The sequence below is a fragment of the Elephas maximus genome, chromosome 7, assembly GCF_024166365.1.
Source record: "Elephas maximus indicus isolate mEleMax1 chromosome 7, mEleMax1 primary haplotype, whole genome shotgun sequence".
Taxonomy (NCBI): Eukaryota; Metazoa; Chordata; class Mammalia; order Proboscidea; family Elephantidae; genus Elephas; species Elephas maximus.
The window spans coordinates 45976396-45993146 of record NC_064825.1 but is presented as its reverse complement, the minus strand read 5'-3'; the positions used below and the strand labels follow the sequence as shown (position 1 = coordinate 45993146).

General features: G+C 37.5%; 1 protein-coding gene across 11 annotated transcripts in view; it reads left to right on the top strand.

Moving 5' to 3' along the window:
* EMSY (EMSY transcriptional repressor, BRCA2 interacting) overlaps positions 1-16751 on the top strand; it is a 107494-nt gene that overhangs the window by 85999 nt on the left and 4744 nt on the right. For 6 of the 11 annotated variants that reach the window (XM_049889768.1, XM_049889767.1, XM_049889765.1 and 3 more), the window contains 6 exons: positions 5870-6034; positions 7856-8011; positions 9054-9095; positions 11311-11462; positions 13442-14005; positions 14975-15475. In XM_049889768.1, the coding sequence (XP_049745725.1) occupies positions 5870-6034; positions 7856-8011; positions 9054-9095; positions 11311-11462; positions 13442-14005; positions 14975-15475 (1580 nt within the window). The remainder of the gene's footprint in view (positions 1-5869; positions 6035-7855; positions 8012-9053; positions 9096-11310; positions 11463-13441; positions 14006-14974; positions 15476-16751) is intronic. The other 5 variants (XM_049889770.1, XM_049889766.1, XM_049889773.1 and 2 more) reach the window with 4 other exon arrangements.

Genomic DNA, 16751 nt, shown 5'->3' with positions numbered 1-16751 from the left:
TAGTGTCGGAGTCCTGGTGGTACAGTGGTTAAGTGATACAGCTGCTAACCAAACTGTCAGCAGTTCAAATCCACCAGCCACTTCTTGGAAACCATATGGGGCAGTTCTACTTTGTCTTCTAGGGTCACTATGGGTTGGAATCGACTGGATGGCAATTGGTTATTCTTAGCTTAACAGATCAATCAGCTGCTTTATCTTTTATTTTTGAGTCTGTAGCTCCTTGAATAATTCTACCTTTTTTTTCCCCATTGAGAATTTTTTTTTTTTTCATAGAAATCAGGTAGAATGTTTAGCATATGGATTGGTGCTCAAGGGGTCACAAACAGTAGAAATCTCTAGATCTATTTGTCTATCTATCTATACTTAATCTCAGGTTATCCTTTGAAATTGCTAGTCTTTTCCTAAGGGATCTGTAAAGCAAACAGTACTTCCCAGATACGTCATTATCATTAGCGAGCCTTCAGTTTTCATTCTAAGGGGCAAAAGCTTGGCTGTTTTTAGCAAAGTGATTATGTATAATGTTTTCTGCTCTTCTGTCATTTGTATATGATTTCCTCTATTTGTACTTAATCTCTATTTTTCCTTGTATATTGTTTCTTTTAAAAATACTCTGTAATACTGAGAATTTCACAATTCAGAATAGGTATCTCTAATATAGTTGACTGTAAAGCCAGTTTTTATAATCTGAGTTTGTCCCTCCCCTCATATCCTTGTATAGCTCCTTAGTATGTTCTCACAAAGCCAGGGGGCTGGGATTATATATATGTGCTGTGATTTAAAGAGAAAGGGATTAAGATTTTGGTCAGCCGAAAATTAGGATTTTGGTCAGTGTAAAATTATGCTGGTTTTTAAATTATACAAGGGCCATAATTACTGGGAATATAGATGCTGCATAACTGTCCATTTTTCCTACTTTGATTTGTAGTTTTTAGTCTTCTTTTTTCCCTAAAGTAACTTTTACTTCTGGTGTAATTTCAAACTTTGTAAATGGCAGGAATAGTAAAAAGACTAGTAACATACTCTTTACATAGATTCATGATTTGTATACGTTGTGCCCTATTTGCTTTGTCATTGATTCTTTGTCTTGCTCTTTCTCTATGTGTATATAATTTTAAAATTTCTTAACTATTTGAGAATAAGTTGCAAACAATGTTCCTCTACCCCTAAATACTTAAATTTGTAGATCTGTATTTCCTAAGGATTATTCTCTTCATGAAAAGTCCCTGGGTGGCACAAGCAGTTTGCAAATGGCTATTAATCTAAAGGTTGGCAGTTCAAACTCACCCAGCAGTGCCATGGAAGAAGAGCTTGGTGGTCTGCTTCCGTAAAGATTACAGTCGAGAAAACCCTATGGAGTAGTTCTACTCTGTAGCACATGGGGTTGCCATGAGTCAGAATCAACTTGATGGCAATGAGTTTTTTGTTTTTCTTTATTCTTTTCATAACCAAGGTACAATTGTCAAATTTAGAAATTTAACATTGTTACAATACTATTATTATCTAATCTGTAATCCATATTCAACTATTAGTTGTCCAATAATATTCTTTATAGCTTCTTTCCCCATTGTTCATGATCATGCATTTCATTTAGCTATATTTAACTGTCGTGGCTCTTTATTCTCCTTTATTGTGGACTAGGCCCTCAGCCTTTCTTTGTGTCTCTTGACCTTGACATTTTTTAAGGATGTAGGCTACTTACTATGCAGACTGTCCCTTCAAATTGGTTTTGTCTGATGTTTCTTCATGATTAGACTTAGCATGAATTCCACTGATGTGATGATGTGTCCTTCTCAGTTTTAACATATCAGGAGGCCCATGTCAGTTTGTCCAAATATTGATGATGTTAACTTTTATCATTTGGTTAAGGTGATACCTCTGAGTTTTCTCCACTTTGAAGTTACCATATTTCTCTTTGAGATCAATAGTAATTTGTGAGGAGATACTTTGAGACTATGTAAGTATCATGCTCCTCATCAAACATTTATCCACTAGTTTTAGTCTCCATTAATGATTTCCTAAAGTCTGTCATTTTTTCTACATATAGTAGTTAGCATTCTTCTGTAAGGAAGAATCAACCTTTTCTTGACTTTACATCCTTTTTCTGATGACTTTTTTTTGGGGTGTTGGGTTCCCTACACACAAGTCCTAGAATATAAAAATATCTTTTATACCAAGGGAATCCCTCAATTCCACTTGATTCCCTTAAAATTACATCTAAACTTTCTCCTTTTGTCCTCCACCCCCATGAATGAGCAGTTTAGGCCTGATACCTTATTCCTGAACTGTCTCCTCACAGACTAGAAGCCTTCATCATCACCCTGTTGTAAGGCTTTTCTTGATCGCCTTGAGAGGGCTAATCACTCCTTATACACTATGCTCCCAATATTACTTTGTATTACCAGCTATTTTAATACTGATCATTTAGCAAAGAGGATAGCTAGCACTGACTTGGCAGCCATAATAACTATGGCATAGAGTATATAATCGTCAGCCTTATAGACTCTTATTTGTTGCTTGAATCTAAAATGTTGTTTCCTTTCTGGAGTTCCCCATAATCTTGTGGGTGGGTCTTTTAAGTGACATAGACTGGACTATTGCTTAGATATTGATAGATAGCTAGGTGACCAAGCCTAACATATCAAGGCCATACTTGCCTAGATCACATACTGAAAATTTGGTCATATACCTTCCATAGCTTCTATGCTAGTGTCATTGGGTTCTAGATCCTCTGGTGTGAGACCACCTTGCTCTCTGTACCTCAGTGTTCTGGCGATTAGATATATATATATATATATATATATACATATATATATAATATATTATATATATAATATATATATAATATATTATATGTATATATAATATATATATATTCTGCTTCATTGAATACAAGTTTACGTTAAATAAAAAAAAGAGAACAAGGAGAAAAAACCAAGGGTAGGGATTTAAAATGGAACAAGGCACAAGGCAAATACAAAAATGCATACTGTAAAGACATTGTTTTGGGTAGGTCACAACTCAGTTTCTAAAATAAAGTTTCTTGAAGTTGCACTGGCTCGATAGGTCAGGGTAAGGGTGGAGAATAAACCTGAGTTAAAGAAAACATACTTTTGTAGGACTTTTCAGAGCCATTTTGCACTAATATATATTGTGATAGATGAAGAGTGGAGTATATAATGTAGGGTGTTCTCCAGCCTTTTTGACAATGAAACCCTTCTTTTGCAGAATATCTTTGAGTAACTAAAGTTCTTGGAACATTTTGTGTGATGCTGTCTAGGCAGTTAAGTACTGGGAAGGCCTTGGGATTTAGGACAGTACTTTGAGGGCAGGTACATATTATATCACAGAAGGGATATAGACATCTTAGGTTGAGTTCAGAAGAGATGGTGTAGGTGGGTAAGCCATCTGAGAATCATTTTGTATGAGGAATGGTTGGGGGAAATAGGATATTTGTCCTGGAGAAGAGAAAGTACAGGTAGGGCTGGGCTGGGAGGTATGTGAGCACACTCATCAGTTATCTTGAGGACTGTTGCATGGAAGAGGGAAAAGATCTTTGTGAATACATAGATGGAAATTACAACCATTGAAGAGAAGTCACAGGAAGACCTTTCTAATTGTCAGAGCTATGCAGAGATAGAAGAAAACCGTCTTAGAAAGTAGTGAATTCTTTGGTACTCCCAGACTGGTGGGGATATTGTTGTGAAGGTTTTGGTATAGAATTGACTTGGCACTAAACAAACTTTAAGGCTTCTTTTAGCGGAGAGGTCTTATGAGTCTATGAAAGTGTGATATAGACCCTTCATAGTAGAAACATACGACACATCTTCCATATAGAGGGATGCCTTTCGATGTAATAACTGAAGTTTGTGTATCTAGTATCTAACATGTAGTAGGTGTCCGATAAATATTTGTTGAATGACTTGTGGGAAAAGACATCTGAGGGTCAACAGGTCACCATCCTCAAGAGAGGTCAGAAAGTCTAGATGGATGTACACTGCATAAGCAGATGGTTCTGGTGAGACCAGGCACCTGGTGTCCCAGTCATTGTACTCTTTGACTCCAGTATCAGACTCAAGAGGCAGTAGATTTATCTAGGTATAACTACAAGCCAAAGATAGGGTGGAGAATCACTTAAGGAATGGTTTTCACATCTGGGCTTATGCTCACATTCTGTGACTGTTGAGTTGTTACAGTGATACTTTATAATGATCAGCCGTTCTATTGAGTATGGACAGAAAGAGAGTGAGCAATTGCTCCATCCCCTACAGGATGATGTTTTGGGGCGATGGTCTCTGATCGGTGCACCCTTGTGGAAATTTGTCTTCTTTTTCAATCCTTTTCGACCTTACCTCACTACAAATGCAATCTGTGCGTTCTCCTGGATCTTCAGTGTGTCACAAAGAGTTGGATTGCAAAGTCATTCTTTGCCTATAGGTCCTATCACCTAACCAAGAGGTATTTATATCATCATGAAGTTATCTTAAGTTTGCAAATCTAGGTTCTATAAAAGGAGTTATTCCCTAATCGGTTCTCTTATGTTTAAATTCTGTATATCTACTTAGGATGAGTAAAGAAAAACTATGTTTCACATGGCATTCGATATTGCAAGATAGTATGCTTCAGTCTTCTGCATTTTTTTGGAAGTTTTTTTTTTTTTAATGGATACTATACGTCCTTGGGCTGGCATATATTCTACTCAGTGTTTCTGGAAAATACAGTTTATTAATGGTAATTAAAAATTTCAGATCTGTCGTACATTGATTTTGTTTTCTTCAAACAAAAAGGCTGTTTTATTTGAGTATGTTTTTCCTGTTACAATCTAAACTTGATATAGGGATCTTGCCTTTATATCTTTCACAATTTTCTGTATGGTATCTTGGACAGAGGAGTTGAGGAACTTAGTGATAGTCTAGCCCAACCTGCTTATTTTATAGATGGAAAACTCAAATAATTTCTTGCTTGATTTGGTACACATTTAGTATTTATGTACATGCTTGTATAGCATGTATATGGTAAACTTTGGATTAGGACTGTAATTTTTTTTGAAACTAACAAAGAGCCTTAGAATTGAGAGAGAACTTTCAGGCCATAATAACAACAATAATAATATTTTTATTGTCCTCCATAGTTTATAAAGCTCTTTTACATGTATCATTTCATTTTATCCTCTGAAACCTTTTGAGTTAGAGAGGTAATTTTACTGTTTGCATTTTAGAAATGATGAAATTAAGACCCAAAGAATCAGTTACTAGTAGTGATAGAGCTGGGGCTGTGACCCACGACTTTGAAATCCAGATGTTATACTTGTCCTGTTATATCATGCTCCTTCTAGGCCGCCTGTCCTTTCTTGCTGTTGGTGAACAGAATTTCCTTTCAGTAATTTAGCCATCCAGTAAGTGTTGACTGGGTGCTCATGCTGTAATACAGAACCATTTTCAGGTGCATTGGGGTAAATAAGACTCCTTCAGCATTTTGTTCTTATTAGAAACAAACATGCATCTACCTACACAAATGCACACCTATTTATTATAGCAGTTATCACATTGAATTGTAATTTGTCTTTTTACATGTCTGTCTCCCCAACCAGATTGTGTGCTTCTTGAGTATCCTCTGATAATTCCATGAGCTCCTTATGTCCTTAATGCCAAATACAGATTCTGGCAAATTGGTACCTAGTTGAATCAAGGAATGAATAAATGAATACAGAAGTGAAAGACCTTTATGCCCTCTGGGGCTTACAGTCTTGTTGGGGAGATAAAGCATAAAGTTTACAATAAATACAAAGATAAAAACAAAAACAAATTGTTTTTTTTTTTCCAAGAGAAACTTTGTTTATAGGGTTTGTTTTTTTTTAACTAATATAAAACAGATTCCCAGCCTGTAGTTCATGTAATTGCTTCCCGGCGTCAGGATTGGTCAGAACATGAGATTGCAATGGAGACTAGCCCCACCATAATTTATCAGGATGTATCCAGTGAATCACAATCAGCTACTTCAACAATCAAAGCTCTGTTAGAACTCCAACAGACAACAGGTATGAATTCACATGCTCACCTGAATGAAGCATGTTTTCTCTAGAGATGGGTTGTGCTAAAATACTACCACTGTTATATTTTCCTTGTTATTATTTGAGCACATTTCCCCCCTCTGGACTTGTCTGCAATCATTGGTGCAGTCTGTTTACTTGTCATTTCATTAAGATGTGCACAGGAATACTGAAGGACTGATAGACTGCAGTCAGTAGAAAGAAGAAAAAAATGCAGAGCCCCTTCCTCTCTGTCTCTTGCTTAAAATGGGCAATCCTGTTGCCTCTTTCCACCAGAAAGGAGTAGGTCCATCACTTCTAAGCATAAGGATTAATGCAATGCAGTTGCCAGTTCTAATCAAGACTAGCAGGAAGCAGAGTAGAGGGCTCCTGCCATCTATCTGGATATTGGTAGAGGAGTTTTGTGGCCATAAAACATTATTAATGGCCTCTTGGTAATGTTCTAATTTGTTTTAATTTTATCTTTAGATTTATTCCTTAGTGTGAGTGAGCTTCTATGCAAGCCTATCCTCATATAGGACAAACCTGTAACTAGAAATAAAGGATTCTTTCAGTATTTCTAGTTACAGGTTTGTCTTAGAATCTATGAAAGATATTTAGTGTTAGTTATACTGACTTTTCTGTTGTAATAGGTCAAAGATTGTCAGAGTATTTAAGGACCTCAGCAATTATCTTGTTCAGTCCTTTCATTTTATAGATAATAAGTAAATTGAGATCTGGAGAGGGTACCCATTTGTTTAAGTAGCAGAGTGAGAGACTCTGTGTTTTTTAATTCCTAGCTCAATGCCTTCTCTGCTTGTGGGGGGTGACTTTTATATTCTTTTGGTTTTGTTTTGCTTTCTTTGTTTAAATGATTGTTTTGACTTAGTCACATTGTATACTTGCTGGGAACAATTTGAGTGATCATTCAGTGGACTTGATTACTGGTTACTGTTTATTGTAACATCTATACTTCTCAAAGAATGCTAGCATTTAAGTCTTTGGTTAATACTTATATTGGTGTTATTTTTGGCCTTAGACATTCCTCAGCTTCTTGTCTTTGACACACACAGCCATATTCATTAATGCCTTATAGACAGTGTCCCTTGTAGCACAACTTTGAAAGTTAGAGGGTGGGAACTAAATGAGTAGATTTCGTTTAAATAATAATAATAATAATAAAAAGTAGAAATAAGATAGAAAGTAAGTCTATCCACTGAAACCATTCTTGATTTCACACCACCCCATTTTCAGACACTTCTGCAAGAACAGAGAGGCCATTTTTTCATAACTCTGAAAATTTTTACTCTTTGAGAGTCATTGAAGACATTGTGACATTTCTTTGGTGATTAACTTTGGTCACTGTGTTTTCCTATTCTGGGTAGATGTGCCCTAGAGCAAATCAAACTGTGTACTGCTTATTCACCCTTCGTTTTTACGTTCAAGAAGTCAAGAACACCAGGGACTACCCTGAAGAAGGGTAAAGGAAATATCCTAAGGAGAGTCTATACCAGGGATATAACAAACCCGGTTGTTTGGACTAGTGATAGTAAGAGGGATTTAGCTTGATTGTATCTGAGTCTGAGATTTTTTTAAATTTTGTTTTGTTTAGAGCACCTTCTTGTTAGGCTGCTGGGTATGGTTGTGCAAATTGTGTACTATAGAGCCAGAATAGCACTTCTGCTGCTTTCTTTTCAACTCACTGCCTCCCTAATCACTGCACTGCCAGTGTGGCACCCCAGAGGACTGGTTCATTATTCCCATGGACAACTCTGGTTTTGGTACCTGTTTATGATAAAAGTTAACTTTTCCCCTGACTTTTTTATGCAGTAAAGGAAAAATTGGAATCTAAACCAAGACAACCCACTATTGACTTGAGTCAAATGGCAGTGCCTATTCAGATGACCCAGGAAAAGAGACATTCTCCTGAGAGTCCATCAATTGCTGTGGTAGAGTCAGAACTAGTTGCTGAATACATCACTACTGGTAGGTGTCCTATTAAAAAGTAGTATTAAGGTAGGAGAGCTACCTTTCTGAATTTCATGGGATGGTTATTTGGGGGAGAATAAGGAAAAGTATATATATATATTTTTTTTTCTTTATATTTCTAGTTTGCTCTCAGAGCAAATTCATATTGTCGTTAGGATTTACCCTGTCTTTAATGACTAGAAAAAAATCAGTAAGATGTTATGAAGTTTGCAAGTAATGTAAAACTACAAGTTGGCCATAAATAATGTCTGTGAATAGAGGGCAGCAATTGTAGAGGGAGGATAAATATCTTTTATGTAAGAATAAGTATTTTCTTCCATCTGAATTTTTTAGTTTTGGAATAGGTGGGTCAAAGGACAAAGAAGGTATAAAATTCAGCCTTTTTTGTGTGTGTAAAAAAAAGGTAGAAAACCTTAAATCCCTGTAATACTTAGGAGTTCTGGTGGAAAGCAAATTAGATACTTGTTTAAAATGTGGTGCGGCAGCAGAAAATGCTAATGAGATTTTTAGATGGCACACATGGAGAAATAGAACAGGAAGGATGATAGATTCTTTCGTTCTGGTGAGACCACACCCTGGAATACTACTTTCTGTTTTAGACACTTCATTACCTTAAGATTGGAGATATTTCAGAGAATAGTAATATGAATAATTAAGGAGTAGGAAGAGATGATTTATGAGGCAATATGTAAAGAACTCCAGTCATAAGTTTTCTTAAGGGGTGATTAAATAAGAATACAAAGTTAAAAATATTTGAAGTATGTAAATACCAAAGAGGAAAGGGAATTCTTTGGCATTATTTCAGGACACATTATTAAGATTAATGGGTTAAAATTACCCAAAGGGAAAATCCAGTTTGAAAAAGAAGAGATTTTGGAAAATATCTTGGGTCTTTCTTTAAAGATACTTAGCAGAAAGCCAGTTAAAGCAGAGACCAGTATGTTGGGGAAACCAGTATTAACCTCTGGGGGTAGAGTAGATTATCAAATGGTAAACAGATGAAAAGACCTGTGATTTCTTCCTTACTTATCCTTTTCAGAATGCACTGATGAGGGGACAGAGGTTGCTTTTCCCCTTCTAGGTAAGTGGTGTGCATCCATTCGTAGCATAATTGAAGAAAAAAGACCGTTGTTTTGGGGGGAGAAACATTTAAATGGATGCGCTCTACTCTGATCTGGTAGAGGAAAGGTAAGCTCCACTTAGTGAAAGGGGTGGAGATTTTCCTTTTATAGACAATAGTGGGATTCTTTCTTAGAAATGAGCAATTTGACACTAGGAAAAATAGGAGTTGTTTAAAGAAATAAGTGACTGTTTTATGGTGTGTGTATGGTCCACTTAAGGTCACTTCAGCTGTCTTGCAAATGTTCACTCTGTGACCTCCTTGTACAACCTCCTCCCATCATACCTCAGTGACACTGAGCTTTCTCTTTGACTTCAAAGCCAGCTGCCAGATTGTGGCCCCTTGTACCGTCCTGCAGTGGGTGTTAGTTTTCTCTAACCTTCCTGAACTCTGGGGAATTACTATGAAGAGCCTTATAGTATCCTGAATGAGGATTCATTTTAAATGGTTATAGTTGATCTATTTAATCTATTTCATGTCTTTAAAAAAAAAAATTAATGTAGTAATTACGTAAATCAGTATGGGCAGCAGAAATGTTCCATTTAATCTGATAATTTAATCAGAAACTTATTTTTCAAATGTTATGTATGTCTGATGATGCTTCCAAAAAAAAAAAAAACTTCCGTTAATTTGCTTGCTTATTTTTAATATTAGTATGATTATTTTTTCTCCTACTCAATCATATTGTGAATGATTTCAGTAGTTGTTTTAATGTAAGCATTGACTTCCTTTTGGTCGAGCACATATGGCCCTAAAATTTTTATTAACTCATGTAATTAAAAATGTACATATAAAAAGTACTGTGACATGCAGTAATGTACTACAGTAAATTCAGAAAAGAATACTGATGATGCTGCCTATAAGCTCTTATATCACTTGTTGGCATATGTACAACAGTAGAAAAATTGCATTGGTGAATATAGATAGAATCAATCATAAAAATAAATAAAACTTGTTTATATTTCACTGGATGGTTTTAAAGTTCTGTGCTTACAATGCATAGATGACATTTTTCCATTGATTTCTGTAGTGGTCATTTTACTCTTGGACGTCCCACTCTGCCCTTTTCTAAGCATGCAACCAGGACTACTTGAAATTGTAGATGAAGGTATATGAACATTAGGATCGTGGGCTATTGAGAGGGTTTTGATATTCTCAAAATCCTTAGCAAATTTACAGATTTGCTTTGTTCTATTTGTTCCTGTTTGGGAGAATTGGTTTCTCAGTAACCATAGGTATTTTTAAACTCTGTAGATTAGGAAGTTGAAATTGAGGCTGGTAAAGTAGATTGGCATCGAAATAGATGTACAGTTTTAATTACTTCATGGAACCTTGGGTCTGATGAGCTAAATTTGGGAAGATTTAAAGAACACTGATTTTTTCCTATTCCTTTGTTAACCTTATGTTCGTTTAGTACTTTGCAATTTAGAGCGTTCTTAACTCATTGCTTCATTTGATCCTCTTCTAGGTAGAAATGGCAATTTTTTATTATTCCATTAAAAAACAAACAAAACCTCTAAGTTTTAAAGGTTAATAGAGGTTAAGTAACCCCTTCAAATTCACTTGGCTGGTTGGTGGCAGAGCCATATAGAATCAGATCTGACTCGTGATCCAGTTCTCTTTGTAACATCACCCTGAGTTGTTACACCTTTAGGGCCTATAAGGCTGCGAGACAGTATCACTTCATACGAAGGAGCGAGTGCTTCTAATTTTTGTATTATATTTGGAAGTGGAACTGAGAGATTAAAGAACATGTATTATCTCAATGTCCTTAAACGTATTAGTCTGGGATTTGATTATAGAAACCAATTATTGCTTTGTTACCTTAAAAAAAAAAACTTAGTGGGATAAAAATCAATTGGAGAAAGTGAGTACAACTCACAGGAGGATGTAACCTTAAGGAATTTGTTCCTCCTCTGTGGTAATAGTTTTCACAGCACTTCTACGTACGTTTCTCATCTCATCCTTACTATAGCTTACAGATGAGGAAACAGAGTCTCAGGGAAGGTAAGTGACTTTCTTAGCGTTACACAACTCATAGACAGTCAGACTCTGGTCTTCTGCTTCCTAGTTGACAATACTACACTCTTTGACACAAGCTCACAGTTTAAAATGACTGTTGGTTAAAGTGCTGTAGTGATTTCTGGAGAAATATCATTACCTTCTCTACTTCCAGTCAGCCATCGTTCCCAGCCCCAGCAGCCCTCTCAACCCCAGAGGACCCTGCTCCAGCATGTGGCTCAGTCACAGACTGCAACACAGACTTCAGTGGTGGTGAAATCCATCCCGGCATCTTCAACCGGTGCAATCACCCACATTATGCAGCAGGTTGTATCTCTTCTCTTTCTTCCTGCCTTCTGTAACTGCCTCATTCCTGAGATAAGATTCAGTTTCTTTTCCTATTTTAAGAAGGTAAATAACTGAATCGTAGGTATGCAGTTCTTTGATCTCTGAGTAGTGAGTACAGGCAATGAATTAAAGGCCTTAACACCTAAAAACAATGAAAAAACAGTATTCCTGGATCTTCTGTGAAGTCTAAGCATTTTAAAAGGGTGGGGCAGTCTAGATGAATCTAATAACATCAGAATTAGTCACTGTTTCTATGTATTTGATTATTATGGAAGAAGTTATCTGAGTTGAATACGATTTTCAAATGAAATAGCATTTGGCTTGTTTAGCTATTTGTTGCTGGGCTTTTTTGTTTGCTTGTTTTTTATTTCTATAACGAATCCTCATGGGAACATTATGAATAAGTAGGTAAATAAATATATGATTTCTTTAACTATATGTGACCAATTAAGGAAGAAGGGGCTCAACAGAAAGGAGAGAATAAACTAATATAAACAGAAATATAAAAAACTAATATAAAACAGAAACACCTGGTAACAAGGGTAATGGGGAAGAGGAAAAATAATCTTTATTATAAGTTGATTTTGTATCAGATGCTGTGCTTTGAGCTTCATAAATGTTAACTTGCTTAATTCTTACTATGATCCTACAAGGTAGCTGTATTATTCCTTTTTTTTTTTTACAAATGAGGAAGCTCATACTCATAGAAGTTAAGTAACTTGCCTTAGGCAGTAGAGCCAGGGTTTAAACCCAGATCTGTCTAATCCCAAACTATACTGCCTTTGTTATATGAATCCTAATTATATCATGGATACCAGATTTATGTATCACTGATCATTAAAAAATACATATTTATTTATTTAGCAGTCACATAAATCACATAACTCACTTGGTAGCAGTTGACCCTAATTGTAGGCAAACTACCTGAAAGGCAGTGAAGAAATGTTGAATTAAAAACCTATATGTGTAAAGTCATTACGATATAGAGGAGGGTTTCAAGAGTGGAGTCTTTTCAAGAGTGGAGTTTAACATATGACAAGGCAGTGGGAAGGATGAGGGTTGCTGTGTCACTGAGGGAAGCCAGCTGGCCAAGGTTTCACTGGGTGGCAGGCCTCAGCCTGGAGTCTGGCCCTCATCTGGCAGGTCCTGAAAGTAACCTTTCTCAAGACACCTAGAGAGGTCAGCCAGGCCAGCCTTAACCATGTCACTCAAGATCGATTCCTCTTCCTAACACTGTTATAACTGACACCAGACAAAGTCTCTTTCCACTGATGGGAATGCTCTTGTTCCCCGCTCTCCAGTCTCTCACTCTCCTGGGATCCAGGTCTTTGGGAGGCTGTTCCGGGTGGGCCTGGAATCTAGTGAAGGGGCAAAGAAGGTGTGTCCAGAGTGTTGTTCACTCAGACCTTGGTGAAGGAAGCCTGATGAACCATCTCGACCCCCAGCAGGGAGGGCCTCTGTGGGGACTGGAGTGGGCATGTCCCTCAGACAACATCTCTTATCTCCAGACAGTGTTGGACATGCACACAGCCAAAGTGGCTTCTGTGAACCTTGGCTTTTCTCTGGATGCCTCCCTCCTTAGTTGTTGTATCCTTCCTTGAAATGGGCTGACATCTCTGATGAATAGTCTCGAGAGAGCATTGCCTGAGCCAGGGAGCCTTTCTCTTCTTTTTCTGTTGTCTGTGCTTGCAGCACAAACTTACTCCTCTAATCTACAAGTCCTGGGTCCTCTAGCACTTTCCCTATAGAAGTGAATAGACTAGTTTTTACAGTACTTAATGTTTGAGAGTTGAAATTAGAAGAGTCTCAATCTAAAGTTCCTTTTAGGTTTCTTGGTCTTTCAGCCTCTTTGAAATTTTTGAATGAATCTCATACTCAAGTCTTTTCCAGTTTGAGGAAAATGTAGCAATGTAGGTGTTTTTCTTATTTCATTCTTACTTTGTGCCTTTTTTACTTAGGCATTAAGCAGTCACACTGCTTTTACCAAACACAGCGAGGAACTTGGAACTGAGGAGGGCGAGGTTGAAGAGATGGACACTTTAGACCCTCAGACAGGTCTGTTTTACCGATCTGCCCTGACTCAGTCACAGTCAGCTAAACAGCAGAAACTTAGCCAGCCCCCGCTGGAACAGACTCAGCTGCAAGTGAAAACTCTGCAGTGCTTCCAGACTAAACAGAAGCAGACCATCCACCTGCAGGCAGAGCAGCTCCAGCACAAACTCCCGCAGATGCCCCAGCTTTCCATCAGGCATCAGAAACTCGCCCCTCTCCAGCAAGAACAAGCACAGCCCAAGCCAGATGTACAGCACACACAGCATCCCATGGTGGCCAAAGACAGGCAGCTTCCTACCCTAATGGCACAGCCCCCACAAACTGTAGTACAGGTGCTTGCAGTGAAAACCACGCAGCAGCTCCCTAAACTGCAGCAGGCTCCGAATCAACCAAAAATCTACGTGCAACCCCAAACCCCCCAGAGCCAAATGCCGCTCCCAGCCTCGTCAGAGAAACAGCCGACAAGCCAGGTAACGGAATATTGATAGCATGCAAAGTTAAACTTCTCTGTTCACGGAAAAAATGAGAACATCACGACCCTATCGTGATAGCAGTGCTTTCTCCTGGCAAGAGGAAACCCAAAAGCCTCATTACGCTGCTGTTACTTTATCCCATCAGAAGGCTGACATTAGGGAAGAAATGCACGCATTAATATAGGAAGAAAAAAAAAGGCATAGCACTCAGAACTTGATTTTCCAGCCAGTTTTTAATGAATCACTTCAGCATTGACCAACAGTTCATAAAATTGATATCCCTAAATTATTATTTTTTTTTAAGGTATAAAATATTTCTTTCCATGCCTGTGAACTCTTTATTTCTGTGGCAGTAATGCTAAGTAGATGGCAGTCTTTTAAGGAGCTTCACTGAATGTCTTCCTTTGTAGTTTACATCATCACCATCTAGTTAATAAATTTATCTTCTAGATTACAGAGGAATTATCTGTAGATAATCGAAAGTAAAATTACGTTAGGGAAAATCAATGACGGAGTGATATATATGTGTGTATGGTTATTATAAATACATATATATAATATGTTTCTAAAAATGTATTTTGAACCAAACGATTGAGAAAAAAAATCCCTACTTCTTTTTATTTGAAAAAGCCAAAGATTGTACGAAATAATTTGAAATGGTTTGAAGGTGTGCTATGTGGAGATGTAAATCCCAAAGGAAAACAAGGCTGCTGTGACTTTTTTTTCCTTCACCACTATGAACCTTGGCTGGCTGAACAAAGATTTTTTTCAACCCCTTCTCTTTTCCTAGGTTCCTTGAAAGTAGCCAGATGCTTCCCATCCAGCCCTCTTATTAAAACACCGCTCTTTACAATGTCTTCCTAGTATACCGCACGAATGTTTCTTTTGCCGTATTGTCTGAGGTGTTTGATTAGGTTTTCTCAAAGAGATGTAGCTGTAACACACACAACCCCAATTTATTTTCAGGTGGAGCAGCCAATTATAACCCAAGGATCCTCTGTTACAAAGATAACTTTTGAGGGGCGCCAGCCTCCCACAGTTACAAAGATAACTGGTGGCAGTTCTGTGCCTAAGCTGACATCACCAGTTACAAGCATATCTCCCATGCAGGCCTCTGAGAAGACAGCAGTGTCAGACATTTTGAAAATGTCTTTGATGGAAGCTCAGATTGATACAAATGTAGAGCATATGGTAGTGGACCCCCCAAAGAAGGTTCTTGCCACTAGTATGCTCACTGGTGAAGCAGGACCGTTACCCTCCACCCACGTGGTGGTGGCAGGGATGGCGAATTCTACTTCCCAGCAACAGAAATGTAGAGAGTCCTGTTCAAGTCCATCTGCTGTTGGCCCTCCCCTAACGACAAGGAAAATCGATGCACCAGGAGTGCCTATAACAGGCCAGTTCATGCGTATTCAGAATATAGGCCAAAAGAAAGCTGAAGAGAGCCCAGCAGAAATTATCATTCAGGTAAGAATTGAAAGGAAAATGAGAAATCTTGGGGGCTGTGGGTTTGGGTGTGTTTGGGGATGTCACAGGAAGACTCAGGCATTCCAATCCAAGATGGTATAACGACATGAGATCATTTTTGAAATAGTGTTTGACAAATTTGGTTTAAAAACTACAAATAGAGAAATTTATACCTATTTAGTTTCTGGAAGAGAATCCTAGAAAAGTGATGAATATTGTCACATAGCACACCTTAGAGACAGTCAAAGGTTCTGAGCTTGATTTTCTAGGTGTAAGCCACGCTTGCCAGTGTCAGCTCAGCAAGTCAATCAGGAGATCAGCGGTTTCCTGGGTCTGAACTTTGAACCCCTTAATTTTTGCTCAAAAACTCCTGGAATATAACTGGATTGTACTCCTATGTTTATTTCAGGGACCATTTCTTTAGAAAAGCATAGTTCTAATTCTTGATCCAAATTTATGATTCTCGGTATGGTAGAACCTCAATTAACTACACTATCTAGAGAAACATGATGTAAGGAAAAGTGCCTCAGTAACTCAATATCTAACTGAGAATTAACCATAAAAATTGGCTTTTTATTCCAATCATTGTTAGTAAAAATCTGGTTATGGTTACTGTCCTGCCTTGGTAAGTACAGGCTAGTGAATGTAATAGAATTATTTATTGACGGTAGATCTTTCTGTGCATCACATTTCCTTCATTCTAAAAGTCATCTGTCATCATGTATCAGAGATCAAGGCCGGAGAATTACTGAGTCCAGACCAGTCCCTGGAAGTTGTGTTTTATTTCCCTTTCTTTGTGCAGGGTATTGGGTTGTTTTCCTGGTATCTTTCATTTTCTGCTAACCTGATACATGATTTGGAAGTATCAGAGCAGTTCGTTATAGTTCTTTGAGAATTTGGATTTACTGGCGTGTGGATAGTGTAGGATTTACCGTAGATTTGTTACGTGTGATTTAGAAGTTTCTGTAATAAGCCTTCTCTTTGCCATGATTCTGACCTATGAGAAAATGCAAATTAGGCAGTATTAAACCAAATAAAACGTAATCCAGCATGAAGGAAATGCTTGAAGGTAGGTAGAAATGACTGCTGAATTATTCAAATAATTCATTCCTCTCTATAAATACAAATGTTAGTGAATTCAATAATCCTTGACAAAAGGATACCTATATATATATTACCCCTAAAGAGATAGGGTACAGTAGAAGAGGAGTGGTTTCCTGGCACTGCCATTCACTGTGTAACTTTGGGCAAGGTTGCTCAGTGTTGCTCAAAACTG